The sequence below is a fragment of the Carica papaya genome, chromosome 8 (assembly GCF_054855325.1).
Source record: "Carica papaya isolate Zhongbai chromosome 8, ASM5485532v1, whole genome shotgun sequence".
NCBI lineage: Eukaryota > Viridiplantae > Streptophyta > Magnoliopsida > Brassicales > Caricaceae > Carica > Carica papaya.
Window position 1 is genome coordinate 2,144,871 of NC_142316.1, and position 19,596 is coordinate 2,164,466.

At 32.9% G+C, this 19,596-nt stretch overlaps 4 protein-coding genes across 7 annotated transcripts; 2 read left to right on the forward strand and 2 right to left on the reverse strand.

The window, feature by feature from the left end:
• Positions 1 to 852: 852 nt before the first annotated feature.
• On the reverse strand, positions 853 to 2,374 carry GLYI8 (Lactoylglutathione lyase / glyoxalase I family protein). 2 transcript variants are annotated; one of them, XM_088208931.1, is made up of 3 exons: positions 1,932 to 2,374; positions 1,632 to 1,862; positions 853 to 1,368 (listed from the first exon to the last, which is right to left on the reverse strand). In XM_088208931.1, exons 1-2 carry the CDS (start codon positions 2,214 to 2,216, stop codon positions 1,632 to 1,634), a joined length of 516 nt encoding a protein of 171 aa, XP_088065057.1. In that variant the 5' UTR covers positions 2,217 to 2,374; the 3' UTR covers positions 853 to 1,368. The 2 variants fall into 2 exon arrangements, with proteins under 2 accessions (XP_088065057.1, XP_021890801.1); XM_022035109.2 differs by lacking the exon at positions 853 to 1,368 and having other exon boundaries at positions 1,545 to 1,862; positions 1,932 to 2,373.
• Positions 2,375 to 2,987: 613 nt separating this feature from the next.
• On the forward strand, positions 2,988 to 8,886 carry LOC110809320 (S-adenosyl-L-methionine-dependent methyltransferases superfamily protein). Of its 2 annotated transcripts, XR_002538794.2 has the most exons (9): positions 2,988 to 3,476; positions 4,165 to 4,278; positions 4,428 to 4,496; positions 4,629 to 4,648; positions 4,742 to 4,794; positions 5,022 to 5,052; positions 5,144 to 5,225; positions 6,359 to 6,585; positions 8,415 to 8,461. XR_002538794.2 is itself a non-coding variant. In XM_022035114.2 (8 exons), the coding sequence occupies exons 1-8, from the start codon at positions 3,293 to 3,295 to the stop codon at positions 8,591 to 8,593; spliced, it is 732 nt and encodes a 243-aa protein (XP_021890806.1). In that variant the 5' UTR covers positions 2,997 to 3,292; the 3' UTR covers positions 8,594 to 8,886. The 2 variants fall into 2 exon arrangements, 1 of the variants encoding a protein (XP_021890806.1); XM_022035114.2 differs by lacking the exon at positions 6,359 to 6,585 and having other exon boundaries at positions 2,997 to 3,476; positions 8,415 to 8,886.
• A 1,463-nt stretch (positions 8,887 to 10,349) lies between these two features.
• AGL15 (AGAMOUS-like 15) lies at positions 10,350 to 15,250 on the forward strand. Of its 2 annotated transcripts, none has more exons than XM_088208930.1 (8): positions 10,350 to 10,966; positions 13,075 to 13,180; positions 13,782 to 13,846; positions 13,942 to 14,041; positions 14,129 to 14,170; positions 14,275 to 14,316; positions 14,402 to 14,574; positions 14,847 to 15,250. In XM_088208930.1, the coding sequence occupies exons 1-8, from the start codon at positions 10,785 to 10,787 to the stop codon at positions 14,905 to 14,907; spliced, it is 771 nt and encodes a 256-aa protein (XP_088065056.1). In that variant the 5' UTR covers positions 10,350 to 10,784; the 3' UTR covers positions 14,908 to 15,250. The 2 variants fall into 2 exon arrangements, with proteins under 2 accessions (XP_088065056.1, XP_021890756.1); XM_022035064.2 differs by having other exon boundaries at positions 13,075 to 13,150.
• Positions 15,251 to 15,379: 129 nt separating this feature from the next.
• On the reverse strand, positions 15,380 to 16,562 carry LOC110809315 (protein BPS1, chloroplastic-like). Its single transcript, XM_022035108.2, has one exon. The coding sequence runs from the start codon at positions 16,487 to 16,489 to the stop codon at positions 15,479 to 15,481; it is 1,011 nt and encodes a 336-aa protein (XP_021890800.1). The 5' UTR covers positions 16,490 to 16,562; the 3' UTR covers positions 15,380 to 15,478.
• Positions 16,563 to 19,596: the final 3,034 nt, after the last annotated feature.

Below are 19,596 nucleotides of genomic sequence, written 5' to 3' on the forward strand. Positions count from 1 at the left end.
GATGGTAGTGGTTTTAGTACTGGTTGTATTGGGGTGAGGATTGAATAGATGATCAAACACATTGCACTTGGCTTCGTAAGAGACGAATTTGTTATTATTAGAAAAAAGAAAATGAGGAATATGTTAGATGAGGACTCAGTATAGAAATTGATGACAATGGAGGAGGCATGCAACAAAGGAGGATTGGATGAGAAGAGGTCAACTGAAAAAGGGTATAATCATATAGTTTATAGTGTTTAATATATTATCATAATTAAAAAGTTTAATAAAAATTAGTGTAATAGATGCCAATGGGTGGTCACATGCCAAAATATAAAGCGGCCACATGGGCATCTATTAAGCAAAAACTGAATTAGGTGACCTATATACTATTGATAAAAATAATATTTAACAACAGTTATTGAAAGAGATTACTTGAATGACATTAAAAGTTTAGGTTCAATTTGAATAGAAAAATACTAATAGAAGTCAATTTGACCAAAACCAAATAATATATAAGCAAATTAGCTATTTATGCAATTGATAATACGTAAATCGATCTTACAATTAAAAGTCATCATATATAAATAAAATATATAAGTGATATTATCATCCAAAAATAATTAAGAGACACATAAATTAAAAATTATTATTACAACGAGATTCTATTTAAATATTACCAAACATTTTATAATTAAATATTATAATAAAATATATATTATTTGGTAATAAATTTGTGTACACATTTTTTGATATTAATAAATATTAAAATTTAACAAACTTAAAGAAATAAATTTAGATGCATTTTTTTCTCATATGAATAAATAACAATTATATAATTCAAAAGATAAATGGTTAAAACACTAAATTGATCCCCATATGTTTTTTTTTTTTTTTTTTTTTTTTTCAATTTTTTGTCTCTACTCTTTTAGAATTCAATCATATGTTTATTAACACTTTCACCAATATTTATTACTACAAATCTACACGAATTTAATTTAAACACATCTTGTATTCTAATTGAATTATTATCCACGTGATGACGTAACATTCGCCATAGCAATTTTTTTTTTTTTAAAAAAAGGAAGTCAAATTACATAAAAATGAGAAAGGAATAATTTGGACCGGCCTTTTTAATCTTTAGTTTTCCCAATTTCCCCGAGGTTCCCATCTTTCTCCAAAGAACGCTCAAATTTCCTAGTGGTTTATTTGTCCCTTGTTGAGTCACACACTCCCCTTTTGATGGCTATTTTCTCCGACGAACAATGACATGTCTAGTGTCTTCATCACGAGCGAACGACAACAACCATCTTGAAGTCATATATATATATATATATATACAAGGCTGCGTCTCCATCCCACCCAATAGGTAAGGCGTCTTGGTTAAAACTATGAACAATTTCAAGTTTATGAATATGTGAATATAAGGTTCAATTATTGCACCAACTAAAAGGTTATTAAGCGAGCTGTGTTAGTTTGGGGTGTGTGTGTGAGAGAGATGCATGTGCTTCATCAACTGAATTACAATGGGTCTTCTAAATGTGAGTTTTATCATCAACTGCAAATTTTCCTTTTGAATTACTCATTATATTTAAAATCCTCATGACTGTAACGCTTGGAGCACTTCCATAATGGTACAAATATAAATATACCTATACATCAATGGGAGGAGTATGGCGATCAATAGGGAGTTTGATTTTGCCGAGCGAACTCGCCGGGACAAGCTTGAGATTCTCACAGTTGCAAATTTCCACCATGTGGCCATCTGGGTCTTTGAAAAACAATTGATCTATTTTTACTCCGTTTTCATCTTCCACTCTCCTCTTCTCGTACTTCACATTCAAATCCTTCAATCTCTCCTCAATCGCGTTCAAATCCTCGCTCTGCGATTTTCTTCAATCTTCATTATATATACATATATTTGCAATACAAGTCAAAATTACGAGTAATACCTGGAAGGAAATGTGATTGTCCATAGGATCCAAGTCTTGATTATCTTTAGGAGGCAGTCTGTTTTCGTCTTTGGACTGGATCAAGTGAATCCCGACGCCATAGTTGAATAGCCAAGCGCCATCGAAATCAAAAGTTTGAGGCCTCTCCACGACGACGAATCCGAGAACCTTCGTGTAGAAATCTATCGAGTCCTTCACGTTCCGGCAGAGCCGAGACACATGATTCAGCGACACCACAGGAAGTGCCTTCTCGTCTTCTCCTCCTTTCTCTTCCTTCAAATCCATTACTGTTCTCCACTGATTTCGGAGACGGAAGTATTGCGGTTAAATTCAGTAGAAGAAGGTGGACACGTGGATGAAGGAGACACGTGGCGAATGCCCACAACGCCAGGAATTTCCACGTGTCAGCACCGCCTCACCGTACGCTCGATACTCCGAAAGCATTAAGCGGCGATTCTCTTTTTTTTTTTTTTTAAAGAAATTTTGAATTTTGTTATATATCTTTCTATATATATATTTTTTCTATTTTCTTAATATTATTGCGCATAAATAATATAAATTTTATATGAAATAATATTTTCTATAATTAAATAAAATTCTTAACAATGTATATTATGTAGGTATTACGTGTGTGTGTGTATATATAATTTGTATAAATGTACAAATTATTCCCAACATATATAGGTATATTCAGTTCTTAATTATTTATTTCTTTTTTATTACTTATGGATCATGTAAATTTTTATGTATGATAATTTTTTTGAAAAAATAATTTCTAGTTACATAAAATTATCTATTATATTTATATTTATATTTAATGATTATTATATAATTCTATTTCTATTTATATAAATTTTTTTAAAATTATAGTATGTGTTTGTACGAGATTGAAAATCTAGTTAATAATCATTTCAGGGTTTGTGTTTTTTTTTTTTTTTTCGCTAGAAAAAAAGTGGTAACTTTTTTCCGGGAAAGAATTATTACAGTAGGGAGAGGAATTCCAAATATTTACTAGTACACAAAAGGCAATTACTTTTTGCAGAAAGATACAAAAGTAAACAACTTGATTTGATGCAAAAGAAAATCATGTCACCGAACAAAATTATTTTCCCGGAAAATATGGGATAGGTAATCCAACAGTTTCGAATAGAATTTTGTTTCTCCCCATTTGAAGAAAACAGACAAAAACCCAAACAAACCAACCCAGTTCAGTTGCAGACCCTACCGCACCTTCAATCCTCAACCAACCCACTAGTAACGACAATCATCCTATACCACACAAACCCACCTCGCCTGCTTCTTCTTCTTCTTCTTCTTCTTCTTCTTCTTCTCGAGTTGGAGGAATCGAGACCAGAGGGAAGATGTACAGAGATGTTTCCAGCTGTAATACCTACAACTATGGCGACGCTCTTTACTGGGACGCTCGTTATGTGCAGGAGGGAGGTTCCTTCGATTGGTATCAGCGTTACTCGGCTCTTCGTCCCTTTATACGGAAGTACATCCCCACCTCATCTCGTGTTCTCATGGTCGGCTGTGGCAATGCCCGTAATTATTCGCTTCCCTCTCTTTCTTAGTCTTGATTAATTTATCATTTCGTATCTGCTACTCTGAAAATTCTTCACTCCAGTAGACTCCTGTAACGAATTGATTAGTTATAGTTTATTCTTTACGTGTTTGAATCTCGTTCTGTTGTTTCTAATTTTCTTTTGTTGGGGAATTTTGATGTTTAAGTTGTTATTTCATCGAGTTGCTCGGTTTTGTGGATGGAAATGTGTAGGAAATGTGGAAATGTGGATTGATTTCTTTTGTGGGTTTATGGGTTTTTGAATGATTTTGGAGTTAAAACTGAACTTTGCTATTTGGTAGTTTATGAGCATTAGAGTTGCATAATTATGTTGCTATCGTTGGGAAGTGTTGATGTTTTAATTGTTTTTTCGCCGAGTTGCTCCAGTTTTGTTGATAAAAAAGTCTGGGAAAGTAAAAGGGTGGATTGACGTTTTTTGTGGGTTTATGGGTTTTTGAATTTTTTTGGGGTTAAAACTGAACTTTTTGCTATTTGTTAGTTTATGAGCATTGAAGTTTCATCCTTAAAAGGCGAATGGGTTATAAATAGTTGATTTTGGTAATGAGAGGTTTCTTGAATTAGAAAGGTTCCCGGTTTAACAAATCTTGTCTAATTGCCTTGTATGCACTTTTGGATAAAGCTTAATGTAAAGTTGCTTTTTGTTTCCAGTTATGTCGGAGGACATGGTGGTGGATGGGTACGAGGATATAACGAATATTGACATTTCTTCAGTAGCTATTGACATGATGAGAAGGAAACATGCATATATTCCTCAGTTGAAATGTATGCTTTGAGAAAATGTTTCATTCATAAATATCTGCCTAAGAATCTGTCCTTTTCTTTGTTTTCTTCTTTTTTGGTGGGATTAGTTCAAGAGTATTCCAGAGTTACTATGTACAATATACTAAAGCTTCCTTTTAAAACCTCGGTAGACATGCAAATGGATGTTAGAGATATGAGCTTCTTCCCAGATGAATCTTTTCAGAGTGTTATTGATAAAGGTAAGGCTCTTAACCACTTTTATTCTCTGTACAAGATTGCTTATTTTCATCTTGAATTAGTGATTTACGTGTTGATGAGGCTTTGCTGTTGTTGCTGAATCTGCTCTGATGGACTGGTGATCCTTAATCTAGGAACTCTTGATTCTTTGATGGTAGGATGTGTATGGTTAATCTCCTAATGATTTCTTCCAATTTACTAACACTTGCATACTTAATTCTTTTTTTCTTTGGTTTCTAATTTGCAGTGCGGCAATGATGCTCCAGTTAGTGCTGCAAGGATGCTGGGTGAAGTTAGCAGGTTATAGATGTCTGGACTCTTACAAGCTTAGTTTCTGGTTTTGGTGTTCTTGTTTTGTCATTAGAACTTGGTTTTTCACTCTTTTGTAAACCTATAATTCAGTTACTATAATAAGTCACCAATGTATAGCTAGTGTTGCAAAGTGGCTAATTTATTGCTTTTTGTATTTTTTATTTTCTTGTAAATGTAAATTGATTTGTGAAACTGATTTCTTCATTTGCTTGTAGGCTTCTTAAACCTGGGGGGATCTATATGCTGGTAAAAATATAACCTAACCAACCTTTCTCCTTGTAAGTCCTTTATGCTGAAAGTTCATCATATTTAAGATTCTTGTACTTAATCTAAACAGATAACCTATGGTGATCCTAAAGTAAGGATGCCCCATTTGAGTCGGTCGGTGTACAACTGGAAAACTGTATTGTACATAATACGTAAGTTTTCTTTTTCTTTTCCTTTTACCTTTATTTGTACTATTATCTTTAAATGAAATCATTTCGTTGTGCATAATGTTAAATGTTCTTCCAAATTTTTACTTATTCTGTTTGTAATTAATTATTTGTAATTTTAAATTAATTACATTCATTGCTTCTGTTGGATTATGAAATTTAATATATAATTTTGTATCTAATGGATGTGTGTTGCATAGAATTTTCTCAAGTTTCCTATACCTTAAGAGCAAATTGGGTTCTAATTCGTATTTTGTCTTCTCCACTCTGATAGTGAGTGGTTATGTCATGAACCTTACATCTGCATTGTGTAAAATATCTTGTTTCATGGCTTGGTGTTGTTATTTATTAAAATGGCTGCCCGTTCCATTGACGATCTTCTGCTTCCATGAATCTGAATTTGTGCATGATTTAGAAATTTCTTTTAGGCTGAAGGTTTTCATAGAGGTAAAAAAACTTTTGGTTTGTTTCCAGTTTATAGATCTGGATTATTAAGTGAAAAAGATATGCCAATTCAAGTTATCTTTGTTGATTGGTTGTCATGTAATCTGCATTTCTCTCTCAAACCATTTACGGAGCCTTAAGTATTTGTTGAATTTCTGTTCTCACATGTGTTATATACTGTCAGGTCTTTGGCAGCATTATGTAAAACATGTTTAGTATGAAGTGTAGGACTGATGAGGGTCACCCAGCAGGAAGAAAAACATGCTGGTCCAAGAAAGTTCCTTTGATCTTTGTTTAAGGTGTTGGATGCTGCTTGTGCTCCAATGTTTTATCTAATCAATGGTGGCGTTTGGTTAATTTTCTTTTTTATTGTGTTCATATTGGAATCTGCTTAACAGTTTTTTATTGCATTCATAGGTACAGTCTTTTTCTTTCTCTTTTTGGTCTCAGTCTTTTAGTCAAAGCATCCTAGTTATTTAGTCCTTTAGATGAGTAATTGAAAATTTCTCTATCATCGAGGTACTATTTACAAATGAACTGTAACTTTCTAAAAGTTATACTATTTTTAAGTTTCTTCTGAAAACTTGCCAGATTAGAGCCTTTTCTTCACTATTATCATTTTCTTATCCCCCATGGAAATTCTATCTTATCTGACCATATTGTAACAATATTAGGATACATGCATCCCAAATACCCTGCTGAGAAGAGAAAAGTTTGATAATGAATAGCAATGGAATAAGCAAAAGTTCAAATAAACCTGTCAAAGGCGCGACTTTTCATAGATTCTGTCTGGATCTCCCTAAACTTGTGAGACATGTGACTAAGGCCAATAAGTCTGTAGTTCAACACTCATAATTAGCATACTGGCTTGTTGTTTGTGGCTGCCAGAAAACTGAGAATGGTATGAAAACCTGGATTCTATCATTGGATGTTTTCCTGTTGGTACTCTTTGCTGCTACAATTTCAGTTTGACATGAACAAAATTGGTGGTTTTATGGAGTTTCTCCCTAAGCTTTCAAATACTTTTTTTTCCTCATAAGTTTTACGTGACTATGTCCAATAAGTCTGTGGTCCGATACTCATAATTAGCATACTGGCTTATGGTTCGTGACTGCCAGAATACTGAGAATGGTATAAGAACCTGGATTGCATTATTGGAATATTTCCTGTTGGTACTCTTTGCTATTTCATTTTTTATTTGACATGGACATAAATTGGTGGTTTTAAATGGAATTTGGCTTGCTATTTTGGTAGAAGGCTAATCTTGAAATTGCATATTCTTGGTTTTATTTACCCTCATTATGCCTGTCTCTGTGATGTTTAATCCATATTGTCTTCTGAAATATTTTACTTCATCGTAGTTGCTAGTTCTCCCTCTACCCAGTGAACTCCCTTTTTTCCTCTACCTGCATGAATCTTGATCGTTCAAATATTAGATTTTCTCTTCGTTTCGTCTCTCTAGTTATTTGTATAACTTGTTATATTGATTGTGCATGCCTCTTTTATCTTATCCTCTGTTCACAAGTAAGATCAGGTTTTCTGGTCTTGAATTTTCTTCTAAACATAGAGAAGGTAATAAAATATGTATTGCAGATTAACATCTAAAAAAAGTAATTTGATAGAAAAGTTCCCCTTTTTAAAAAATTGTTCCCTTTGTACTTTGAAGCTTTTCATTTATGTCAGAAAATTTTAATTGAGACAACCAATATGTATTTCTAATTAGCCGAAAGCTCCCTGGACAGAGCATTGATCCCAAGCTGTTAGTTCTTTCTCATTTCTCTGCCTATTCAAAATCCTCCTGATATATTTTGAGGAAGACCTTGAATTAGAACTTCTAAAAAATCTCCCACGATCTCCTGCTCCTCTAACACTTTTTTACTATCTCATGCACGCGATTGTTTCACAGGTACACTAATAGTGAAGTTTTGCAGCAATCCTGAAGCTTGTATACCTAACTTACAGCCTTGATGGACTATGGTTGGGCTTGTCAGGGAGAACCCCCCCATGACCCTGTAGACAGAAACTAATGTTAGATTGAACTATGATATGGTTTTGTTCATTGAAGTATTAGATATTTATAGGGAGTCACAGCTCCTACAACCTCGGATCCAAATGATGTTCCTGTTGAATTCCAAAAACAGCCTAATCCCAGACCCGCGTGGTACTAACCAACAAGGAACTAGATAAAAATAAACACTTTCTTTGTATTTCAAAAAAGCACTTCCCACTAGAATACTTGAATCCTAGTTAGATACTGGTTTTGCAGTTGCATGGCAGTTGATCTTGCTTCTGGGTTGCAAAATTGAGGTCGACTTTGCTTCTGGTTGCAATCTGGAGTCAAAGTTGAGTCTGCCTCTGGCTTGTGCTTCTCGTGGGTCCCATGGCAATACACCAGACTGTCGAACCGGTTTTTCTCTAGAGATATAACCATCTGTTTCCTTTTGTGGCTCTGAGTTTAATGAATACTTTTGGCTGAAATTCTCTAAATGATGTTATAGAGCACAAAGTCCTACACCTATATTCTTGGGGCATTCTAGAAAGGGCTCTATTTTTAAACCCAGTCCAAATAACAAATAAATTCTTTATAATATGTTTTAGCATAAAACATACTGTAAACTTGAGTTTGATTCTACATTTGTGTATACTTTTTGTTTGATTTTTGCTCTATGAATGACATGAAACATAATTATTCTTTCACTATCCTTTTCTTTTCTCTTTTTAATTTTGCAGCCAGACCTGGATTTGAAACATCGGTGAATTCCAGTTCAACAACAAAATCATATTTGGAACCTGTTCCCGTCACGAAAGATGGCTTACTTCCAGTTGATTTTGTTTTGGAAGATCCAGATTCTCACTTCATTTACGTTTGTGAAAAGATGGATGGGTTGGAGCGTTGTAATCTAACTTAATACCCGTTGACAACTGATATTCTATAGGAACAAATACCCGACAAGCAGTTAAACAAGTTAACCGGCTTAAGCATCCAGCGTAACCTATTTGTATGATGATTGCTGCTTGTACAACCAGGATTAGGGAATTAGGTGCCATCAGAATTTGTATTAGCAACTCCATTGTTTAGTTAGCATTTGGGCTTTTGTAAAATAACACAAATAAGGAAACCATGTTATTTGTATCATAGAACTGCAATTTTGACTTTTAGTCTTAATATCGAATAACTGGTGCTTTATTCGAGTTGACACAACATCGGCAGCAGTATTTCTAGTCTCGTAAATCTTCTTGTTTGTGTCAGAAAGTTGTTTTTTCACATATGTTTTGTCTGTGTATATACATATATTTTCATCCGTATATGACAATAAGTTTACAGTATACAGAATTTGAATTCACACACTGGAAGAGAGAAGTGAAGGGATTATTCATACCATTAAGGGATTATTCATCCATGTATGTGTGTGTATATATGTTTGCTTGTGTTGCTGTGTGTTCCTGTGCATACATATGTGTGTGTGTGTGTGTGTGTGTATATATATATATAATTAGGAAGTTATTTTATTTTAAGCAAAATAACTTCTAAAGATTTTCTCCTTAACATCACCTACAAAATTTTCAACTTCTGAAAATAAAAACTTAAAAATCTCAACTTCCAAAAAATTTTGTTCCAAATACAAGTTAAAATTGGCCTACCAAACCAGACCCAAAAAGGGTAAATAGTTAAAAAATAAAAAATGGAAGTACTTAATCCAACTTTACTAAAAATTGACCATAATATTTACTAAATCTGGTAAAAAATCATTAGAAAAAAACTGTAAACCCAGAAAAAGATAACTTTTTTAAACCTCATTGGCATTTCTAAATTTGGTAAATGCTGCAGCCTTAAAGTTGAAGTCTTCATTTCTCAAAAAAGATAATAAAAAAACAAAAAGAAGTTGAAGTCTTTCTTCACAGGTAATTTATTTATTAAAAAATTTTAAAAAGTAAAAAAAAAAAAAAAAAAAAAAACCCATTAATTACTTATCATTATGCAACAATAATAACTATTTCTAGAAAATTTTATAAATAAAAATAAAATGAAATCCTTAGAAAACATAACTAAATCTACTCATTAAATTAAAAAGAGAATACCAAAATCTTAAAAAAATCCTTAACCAATACCTCACTAAATCTGATTTTTTTATAATTAAGAAAAAAGGTTTTTTTCTAAAAAAAAAAAAGAAATTATAAAATGAAGAAAAAGACAAAATTATCTCAAACAAATAAAAAAAAAAAAAAATTCCCATTTCTAGCTGGAAATACTCCAAAATATTACCACTGAATCTAAATTTGGTAGTAAAACAACTATTTTTATTTCAAGAAAATCCAATTTTCTCATTTCTTTCTTTTTTTAATTAGAAAAACCTCAATTTTTTTCTTAAAAAAAGTGAAATTAAAAACAAAAAAAGTAAGTCCTGTACAAAATAAATTCGAAAACTGATAATACATATACATTAATTATAATATAATTTTTTATACATGAAGAGTTCGATTTATTTTTTAAATATAAAAGTCAAAAAAATATTAATTATTATAAAAAAGAAATGGGATCCACAATGGAAATAAATTATTTTTTTAATTAAAAAATAAAATAAAATAAATTGTGGGTGTGGGTCCCAGGGACGGGAGAGGGAGAAGACTGTTGTGTGTCTTGTAAAAACTAAGAGAGGAAAAGGAAGAGGAAGAGGAAGAAGTGGAAATGGATGGATGAAGGTCTAAAATAGAAGAAAACAGAGACAGAGCCATGCAAATGCAAGACCCGAAATAAATAGAAATCAAAAAAAGGAAAGTAAAAGCCGTTTCCTCTTTTGAAAAACTAAAAGGAAAAGAAAAAGAAAACAACAACAGAAACGCTTCTTCTGTCTCTTCCTTCCTACTCCTTAGTCTTCCTTATTTAGCCATCCTCACCTTCCCCTTTTCCAACTATAGATTCCCAAATAAAGCACATTTTTCTTATCAAACAATCATAATCCTCTGTTTTTAGCCAAATGTCTCTTCTTCTTCTTCTTCTTCCTTTTCTTTAAAACCCTTCTTCTTCTTCTCCTTCTTCTTCTTTCATTCTTCAACACTCCCTCCTTCTTGTTATTCTTGTTCTTCTGCATTTTCATCCAAATGGGTAGAGGTAAAATTGAGATTAAGAGGATCGAGAATGCCAATAGCAGGCAAGTTACATTCTCAAAAAGACGTGCTGGTTTGCTCAAAAAGTCGAAGGAACTTGCTGTTCTTTGTGATGCTGAGGTTGCTGTTATCATTTTCTCAAGTACCGGCAAGCTTTTTGAGTATTCCAGTAATGGGTATGCTGCCAATTTTCTTAATTTGATTGCATTCCATTGCATTGCATGTTCTCGTTTTTTCTTTTTTGGTTATCTGGGTTGATTGTTTTTTTTTCTTTTTTTTTTTTTTCCTGAGTCAACTTTTCTTGTGTGTGGGTCTTCTTCTGGCCCCCTTTCTTCTTTGTTTATTACTTTCTGTAATTTTTTCTCTGTAAAAAGAAAATTTTACAAGAGATTTTTGATACAGAAAATATGTTATATGATTTCTTTTTTAATCTCAAGAAACAAGTAATCCTGGGAATTTACGGGGTTTGGGGATTTTCTCTTGCCACCCTTTGCATGTTTGCTTCTGTCATACCTTTTATCACCTCCTTTGGCTTTTCTGGAAAATTCTCCTTTTACCTCCTCTTTTTCACTCTTTCTTATTATTATTATTTTTTCCAAACTTCTATTCTTGTTGTTATTGTTGTTTTTGTTTTTATATTTTATCATATATGTGGTTTTGAATTATACATGTGCTATTATGTTTGTCTTTCATTTTGGGGATTTCTTGTGTTTATATTAGCTTTCTTACACCAACTTGTTGAAGTCATGGTCATGATCATGCAGAATTTTGAAATTGTTCTTGGGTTGCAATTTTTGTTTCTTTATTATATGAAGTATATGATGATGGTGGTAGTGGTGATTATGGTAAGAACCTTTGCTTCTTGTCCTTATTTGACTTAAAAACTGGTTTTCTCTGTCAAAATTTTATGAATTCTATGTTGCAAACAGCTTTTTTCTTTTTGGTTTTATCATCAGTTCAGTTCAGCTCAGTTCATTGGTGCTCTGTGTTTGTTCACTTGATTTATTAGAACCTCAGTTTATGAGCTGGAAATGGAGTGTGTGTAATGATGGTTCTGTTTAGCTCATAATTGTTTCTAATTAATTTTTCTAGAATTGTCTACATTCAGATTCTTATCTCAATAATTCCGGTTTATGCGTTTCAGTTCAAACTTAGAAATTTGAAATGTATGTTATGCTGGCAGCAAGTGAAACCGTCCTCATCCTCTTTTGTCCCATTGCGACTTTTTCGGGTTAGGTTTGGTTTAACGTTCCCTCGTGCTAATCGTTCCAGCACCTGCAGGATTAATGGCAGTAAAAACGTGACTGGTCCGTTTTGGAAAATATTAATAAGTTAAAATTTTGAATTTTGTCATCAAGTGGCGCCCGCCAGTTTTTTCATTGGCATCCAGCAGTGGCTCTAAAAAATTATGAAGTAACGTTATGGATTAATAAATGCTTAACTCTTGGTTTTATAAATTAAATTGATTCAATTGTAAGACAATACCTCAAGTTTTTCTTGCATCTAGGAAATATGGCTTCAAGGTGATTTCTATGAACCAGTTGATTTTTTCAAATTACAGCATTTGGTTCCCTTTGTTGCTTTAACTTCCTAAAATGTCTTCTTTTTTCTTTTGGTCTTTCTAAGGATTCGCTAGCTGATTTTGCTATGTTAATTTCTTTGCTAAAGAGATCATGGCATGGTGGCTTTTCTTCTTATGTTCTTTCGCATAATCTTGAAATCGTGAAGTTCTGATCAGTTTCGTAACAAGGCTCAAATCAATATTAGTTTGAAGGAAGAAGTATATTCGTGTTGTAGACCGATGTAGGCTGATTATTATCTTTTTAAGAACTCTAGCTAATCAATTGCTTGGTTATCTTTAATGTTACCTCCACAATATCCTCAAATTTATCAAGTTATACAAATCAGAAAACTTCTCTGATCATAAAGCTTCATGCAATATTTTTCTTTTGTAGTTTCAACACAGAACAAGGATTCTGGTTGTTGAATATAAAATAGATTCAGGGCCTTGGTTTTGTTCAGAATTTAACGGCCTTTCCGGGGTCGTGTTAATTTGTAGGCTGCTTTCCTTATAATCGACCCATTCTGCATGCAGAGACCAGCCTGAAGATTTTCTTCAGTAGTCTAATTCATATTATGATTCCTCTGGGTTCATTAGAATAAGAGATGTTTATTAGTCTAAGTATTCACAGGCAATAAGCAATCGTAAACCATATCTTCTTTTCTTTCTTCATCTCGAAAAGAAATTTTCATGACTTAATTTCATTTCCTCTGATCTGTTCAGCATGAAGAGAACTTTGTCTAGATACAACAAATGCAATCTTTCTCCAGAGGAGGCTGCTTCCGAATATAGGGCAGAGGTACTTCCCTGCCGATGTCAGTTAAAACTGGTATTCTCTTGTTTTATGTGCAGATTTTGGATGAACAAATTTCAATATCATTTTTCTTTTCATGTATGATTAGCACAATATGTTATTGTTCGCTCGTATTCTTTAGTTTTTGTTTTCATCTCTCTCTGGGTCACAAGTGGCATGGATTTTGGAGAAAAAACAATGGGAAGTCTTTTGAAACATTCAGGTAGATCTATCTTTTTTTTTTATGTAAACAAAAATTGGCTATCCGAATGATTTTTGCCCTGTTTACATTTAACTAAAATCCATACTTCCCTCAATTTTCTTAAAACATTTCTATATCTTTTTTTTTTGTGTAAACAAAAATTGGCTATCCGAATGATTTTTGCCCTGTTTACATTTAACTACAATCCATACTTCCCTCAGTTTTCTTAAAACATTTCTATATGAACGGACAGCAACCTCTACATGAATCCCATGTAGCTGATGTTTTCTACTAGGATACTATAAACTAATTTTTTCTACTCTGAGGCAAAACTATGATCCATTTGAAAGTTTCTTGTAAATTTTTAACTTTCCAATGGTGATCTGTGAACTTACACATGGCACTTATGAATTCGAAAACTTGTTACTTTCCCAGAAACAACACTCAAAAGAGGTGGATGCTCTGCAGGAGGAAATTGCAAAACTACAGCTGAAACAGTTGTATGTATTCCATAGATTTTTCTGCCATTCAGCTATTATATTTTTGTTTACTGACACAACTTTGTTACAATTTACAATTTTCTTATGTTCTACAGGCAGCTGCTGGGTAAGGACTTGAATGGCGTTTGCTTGAAAGAGCTACAACAACTGGAACAGCAATTAAGTGATGGTTTATCATCAGTGAAGGAGAGGAAGGTACTGAAATCTGTTGCTCCCTCTCTGATTTGGTTATAGTATCTAGTACTAAGTTTAAGAGGCCTTACGAAAACTCTACTGCTTCAGGAGCAAGTGTTACTGGAGCAACTAGAGCAATCAAGACTTCAGGTACATTAGATCTCACAACAAATATGGGTGCCTATGTATGCCATTTATTTATATATATCTATCTTGTTTCCTTTGTGATTACTCTGTTTGATTTCTTTTCTCAGGAACAGCGAGCGTTGCTGGAGAATGAAACTCTGCGCAGACAGGCATAATTTACATTTCCAACATAGATGAATTCCCATATTGGGTTTGATGATATATCATATTTACAGTGTCTTACTCGTATTGTAGGTTCAGGAGCTCCGAGCCTTTCTCCCAACGAACAACAATCCTGTCCCATCCTACTTTGAGTACTATCCAGCTGCAAAGAAAAATTCTGTTGGAAACAATGCAGTCACAACCTCTGATGTTACTTGCAACTGTGCTGTGGAAAAGGGTGATTCAGACACCACCTTGTATTTAGGGTATGCAAATTTTCTCGTATTAAACGATCTTTTTCAAGTCAACTGTAACTGGGTTTGCTAATTAACGTGACTTCTGGATAACTGCTTATAGTACAAAAGTAGCAACACATTGATTGTGGAATAGTTTTTTTCTTGAAAGTTCTAAGCCAAAGTTCTCCTCAATCTAGAAAAGTCCGTCTGACACATAAAAGCATGTTTTAGTTTTTATATTCTAAATTCATATCCATGAGTTAGGAAAGGAAAATCTGAAAATGTACTCTTGTATTTCTCAGGTTACCAAGTGATGTTTCTCGCAAGAGGAAGGCACCCGAGAGCCAAAGCCATGCCAAGTGACTTCAAGTCCTGCTGTGATCGTTTTGTTCGAAAAGTTTCTAGTTTTCCTTTGATAGGTACAACAAAGCAGTGAGAAAATAGTATAGAAAAATGTAGTCCGTAGTCCATAGCCAAGCATCAATATGACTGAAATAGAAAGAGAAACCTTTGGTACAGATGTTTCTTTTCTTAGGATGATGTAGAGGAAGGAAAAAAAAGGAAGTTTTTAGTCTTTTCAGCTTCTTGGAAGAACTTTCTGGATATTCCAAGGAATAGGTTTTTAAATTTTCCTTTCCCCTTTTGGTTGTATCAAAATGAATGATGTTGAATTATCTGAGTCTCTCCTTTCTTTTTCCTAGTTCAATTTTATGGGTTTTTTGAATTGAAACTTGTTTAGTACTAGTTCTTATTTGCTTGAGTTTTAAGCAAGCTCCTACAATATCCGAGGGATCCTTTCTTAGATCCCAGCACAAGTAACAGGTAAAGGCTATGATTTTGAGCGGTGTAATACTGATGCTTTTATTACTATTTTCTGATTGATAAATTTTAGTTAATGATCAAATTCAAATCAATCTATGTACAGACTAGGAATCTAAAAATACAATTTTTTTGTTTGATTAAATATTTTCTGCTCCTGTCGCCATGGTTGATTCTGTTTTCGGACAGTATCGAGTAGCTGATTTCTTCTGGTTAATGTTGAGGAAAATATGTAATCCACTCCTGTTCCTAAATCCTCCAAAGCCTTCCCAAACACCTTCAGTTTCCTCCTCAATTCCTCAGCTGCATCACTCTGTTGTTCTCCATTGGTTATGGCTGCCGCAAGGGAAGCCACAGCATAATTCAGACCTTTCACATCCTCCAACACAAACCCTTTACCCGAAACGAGCTGGGTAACCCATGAATCCAATCCATTCACTGATGAATTAGCGGACCCGTCTGCCAGTTTTCTGATCTCCAAGTATGGTATAGCTTCTCCATGCAAACCAGACAGTAGAATACCGCAAACCCAAAAGCCTATACTCTTGATTTCAACCAGAGCTTGATGGATAATTCTCTCTTTCCCGGACAATGATACTGATATTTCTTCACTGCTTGCCTTGTTAGTATTCTCTGGCTTGTGAAAATCCTTGGCTGATACTGAATTCTTCACTTTGAGATGATGGAGTGCCAGAGAAGGCGAATTCTCAAGCAGGCTGAGAGCATGAGACAGCGAAAGGCGAACTTGACCGAGCTGAGAAAGTGCTGAACTTATAGAATTGAGAAGATTTAAGATGTGGAAGGTATTGTCGAGATAATTCTCAACAGAAGGTGCCTCCCATTTTCTCATGGGATAGTCTATATCCACAGCCAGCTTTGCAAAAGCCTGGTTGACACTGGGTATGAGCTCTAGAGCTTGCTGAATCCATGGCAGGGTGAGATTCTCTGATCCAATCGGATTCCAATTTTCCAGAAACTGGTTGAGGGAAAACAGAATATCAGACCGAAAACCTGATAAGGCTTCATCTAATCGTTGATGATCATCGTGATGGTGATGGTGATGATGGTGGTAATGATTCTCCAGTTTGGTATAGAGTTTTGTAAACTTATCTACCAAGAGTACCATTAGAGAGCCAAGACCAGCAGGTATTTTTATGGGGCTTTTTGTTTTTGTATATGTCCATATGTGTGTCTATATATATATATATATATGTGTGTGTGTGTGTGGATATATGAATGTATATGCAGGTGGGAAGCAGGGGAGAAAGGGAAAACCAGCAGTTGAAAATTGAAAACAGGGGATGGTCAATTGCGTTGTGTGTGTGTTTTCAGTTTGCACACGCTTCTGAACTGGGGCCGGACAGGGCGTTTTTCTCAAGCAAACACTGCATGAAAAGGTCAATATTATATAAATATATGCGTACTTATCATGCCATTGATGTCTTTCTTTTCTTAAATATATGTATGTATATATTTATACCAATGCTGTTTTGGATAATTACAAGCGCAATTATTTTATACATCTATGACCGCATAAAATTTATTATTTTGTAAATATATTATGAATTGACAGTGACCGACGTATAATATTTAATTTAATAAAAATAAAAATTTAACTTACTAATATAAAGTTAATATATGTTCAAATTAAATTTTATTCTATAATGTTAGATACTATGATAATGTAGAATTTGTTATTTTACAAGTGTATTATGGATTAACAGTGACGTTTAATTTAATAAAAAATGAAAACTTAATTTATTAATATATTAATAAAGTTGTAATACTAATAAAATTAAATTAAATCTGTAACGACTTGATTTTTCTGGAGATGAATTAGCGTCATTTCACATGTGAACCTGATAAACTTTTACACAACATTATGTTGATCTTTATAAATCAACAATATATCCTGTGTACGGAGTCGTAATTCATGAGGCTCACAACAATATTTTGAAATTACATCATAATAATACATTCAGATCTGGTTTACAATAAACATTCAAGGTAGCTAAAGGATTTTTCGAAGTCTTTTTTTGATCTTGAACTCCCTACTGACCTGAACTAATCTGCACTGATGGGATGTGTGAGTTTCACGTACTCAGTAAAAATAAAGTGGTGTTCAAAGCATAGATATGCAAATACACATTCATGTAGGTTTGATAAAACTAATACAATTTTTATATTCTTAAAAATCCAATTTGCAAGACAACTATACTCATCATGCAATACTCGGAATTAATTTTAAAAATTTTAAATTAATGTATAAAATATAATTTATAAATTTATAAATTTTTATTTAATGTAAAAAATTAGGAAAAAATAGGTCGAGAATGAAATTGAATACAATTTTGGAAAAACTGTGTGAAAATTTGGGTTATTGGGATGTTTTTGAAAGAAAAATAAAAAATTAGAGATCAAAACATAATTTAGAAAAAATGTGTCAGGTAAGACCACCCAGTCAGCAGCCCCGACAAAGCAGACCGTACCGCATGGTAAGGCACGCTGACGCAGTGTCACACGTGAGGTCACGTTGGCAATCTGCGTGTCTGCGATCGGATGATCCGGATTTATTTCCGCACAAGTGGAAGGGCGCGATCGGACGGTCGCGATTAAACGTGATGAACGGTTCAGATTCGTTTTCTTTTAAACGCGATCGTACGGTTTAGATAAAATCGCAATGAACGGTTCACATTCATTTCCTCTTTAAATGCAATCGGACGGTCGAGATTAAACGTAATAAACAGTCCAGATTAAAGGAAAACGGATATAAATACCTCACTTCACACTGAACCCCAACTCTAGCCGCCAACCCCCCCGCCGAAAAATAAGAATCAGTCACCAGAGAAGGGAGCCGACCACCACCAGTCATTGTGCCGGAGCCACCTCCAACCGTCAAAAAGGGTAAAAAAAATTTCATTCGCTTGAAATTTGATTTTGAATACCTCCATGGCTAAATCAGAGCAAAATGATCGACAGATAAGCTGAAAACCTTTTATTATTTTTTTTATTGGAATTATTTTAGTTTTATTTCATTTTAATAATTAATTTATTTTGTAATAATTATATATTTAAATTAATTTAATTTAATTTAATGAAAATAAAAATAATGATAATGATAAAATAGGGTAAAATTATTTTTGGATTTAATTAAAATTGATTTTGAAAAAAATGGGGTGAAAAATTAAATTCTAGAGATATTTTTGAAAAGAAAACCAAAAACCAGGAGTCAAGATGTAATTTAAAAAAATGTTCAAATTATAATCCAAATTCCAAAAGTTAAAGGTGTTTTCAAATTAAATTTTATCATGTAATGTGTAAAATTTAATACTTTATAAATATATTATGAAATGATAGTAATAATCGATATATAATATTTAATTTAATAAAAATAAAAACTTAACTTACTAATATAAAGTCAATGTGTGTTCAAATTAAATTTTATCATATAATGCAAAAAATTGTGACAATGTAGAATTTATTTTTTTAGAAGTGCGTTATAAATTGACAGTGACCAACTTATAATGTTTAATTTAATAAAAATAAGAATTTAAACTTACTAATAGAAATCAATGTGTTCAAATTAAATTTTACTCTATAATATAAAAAATTATGACTGCGTAAAATTTATTATTTTATAACTATATTATGAATTGACAGTGACTGACGTATAATATTTAATTTAATAAAAATAAAAACTTAAACTTACTAATATAAAGTCAATGTGTGTTCAAATTAAATTTTATCCTATAATGTTAGAAACTATGACAATGTTGAATTTGTTATTTTACAAGTTTATTATGGATTAACAGTGACATTTAATTTAATAAAAAATGAAAACTTAATTTATTAATTTATTAATATATTAATAAAGTTGTAATACTAATAAAATTAAACTAAATCTGTAACGACTTGATTTTTCTGGAGATGAATGAGCGTCATCTCACATGTGAACCTGATAAACTTTTACACAACATTATGCTGATCTTTATAAATCAACAATACATCCTGTGTACGGAGTTGTAATTCATGAGGCTCACAACAATATTTTGAAATTACATCGTAATAATACATTCAGATCTGGTTTACAATAAACATTCAAGGTAGCTAAAGGATTTTTTGAAGTCTTTTATTTGATCTTGAACTCCCTACTGACCTGAACTAATATGCACTAAGGGGATGTGTGAGTTTCACGTACTAGATAAAAATAAAGTGGTGTTCAAAGCATAGATA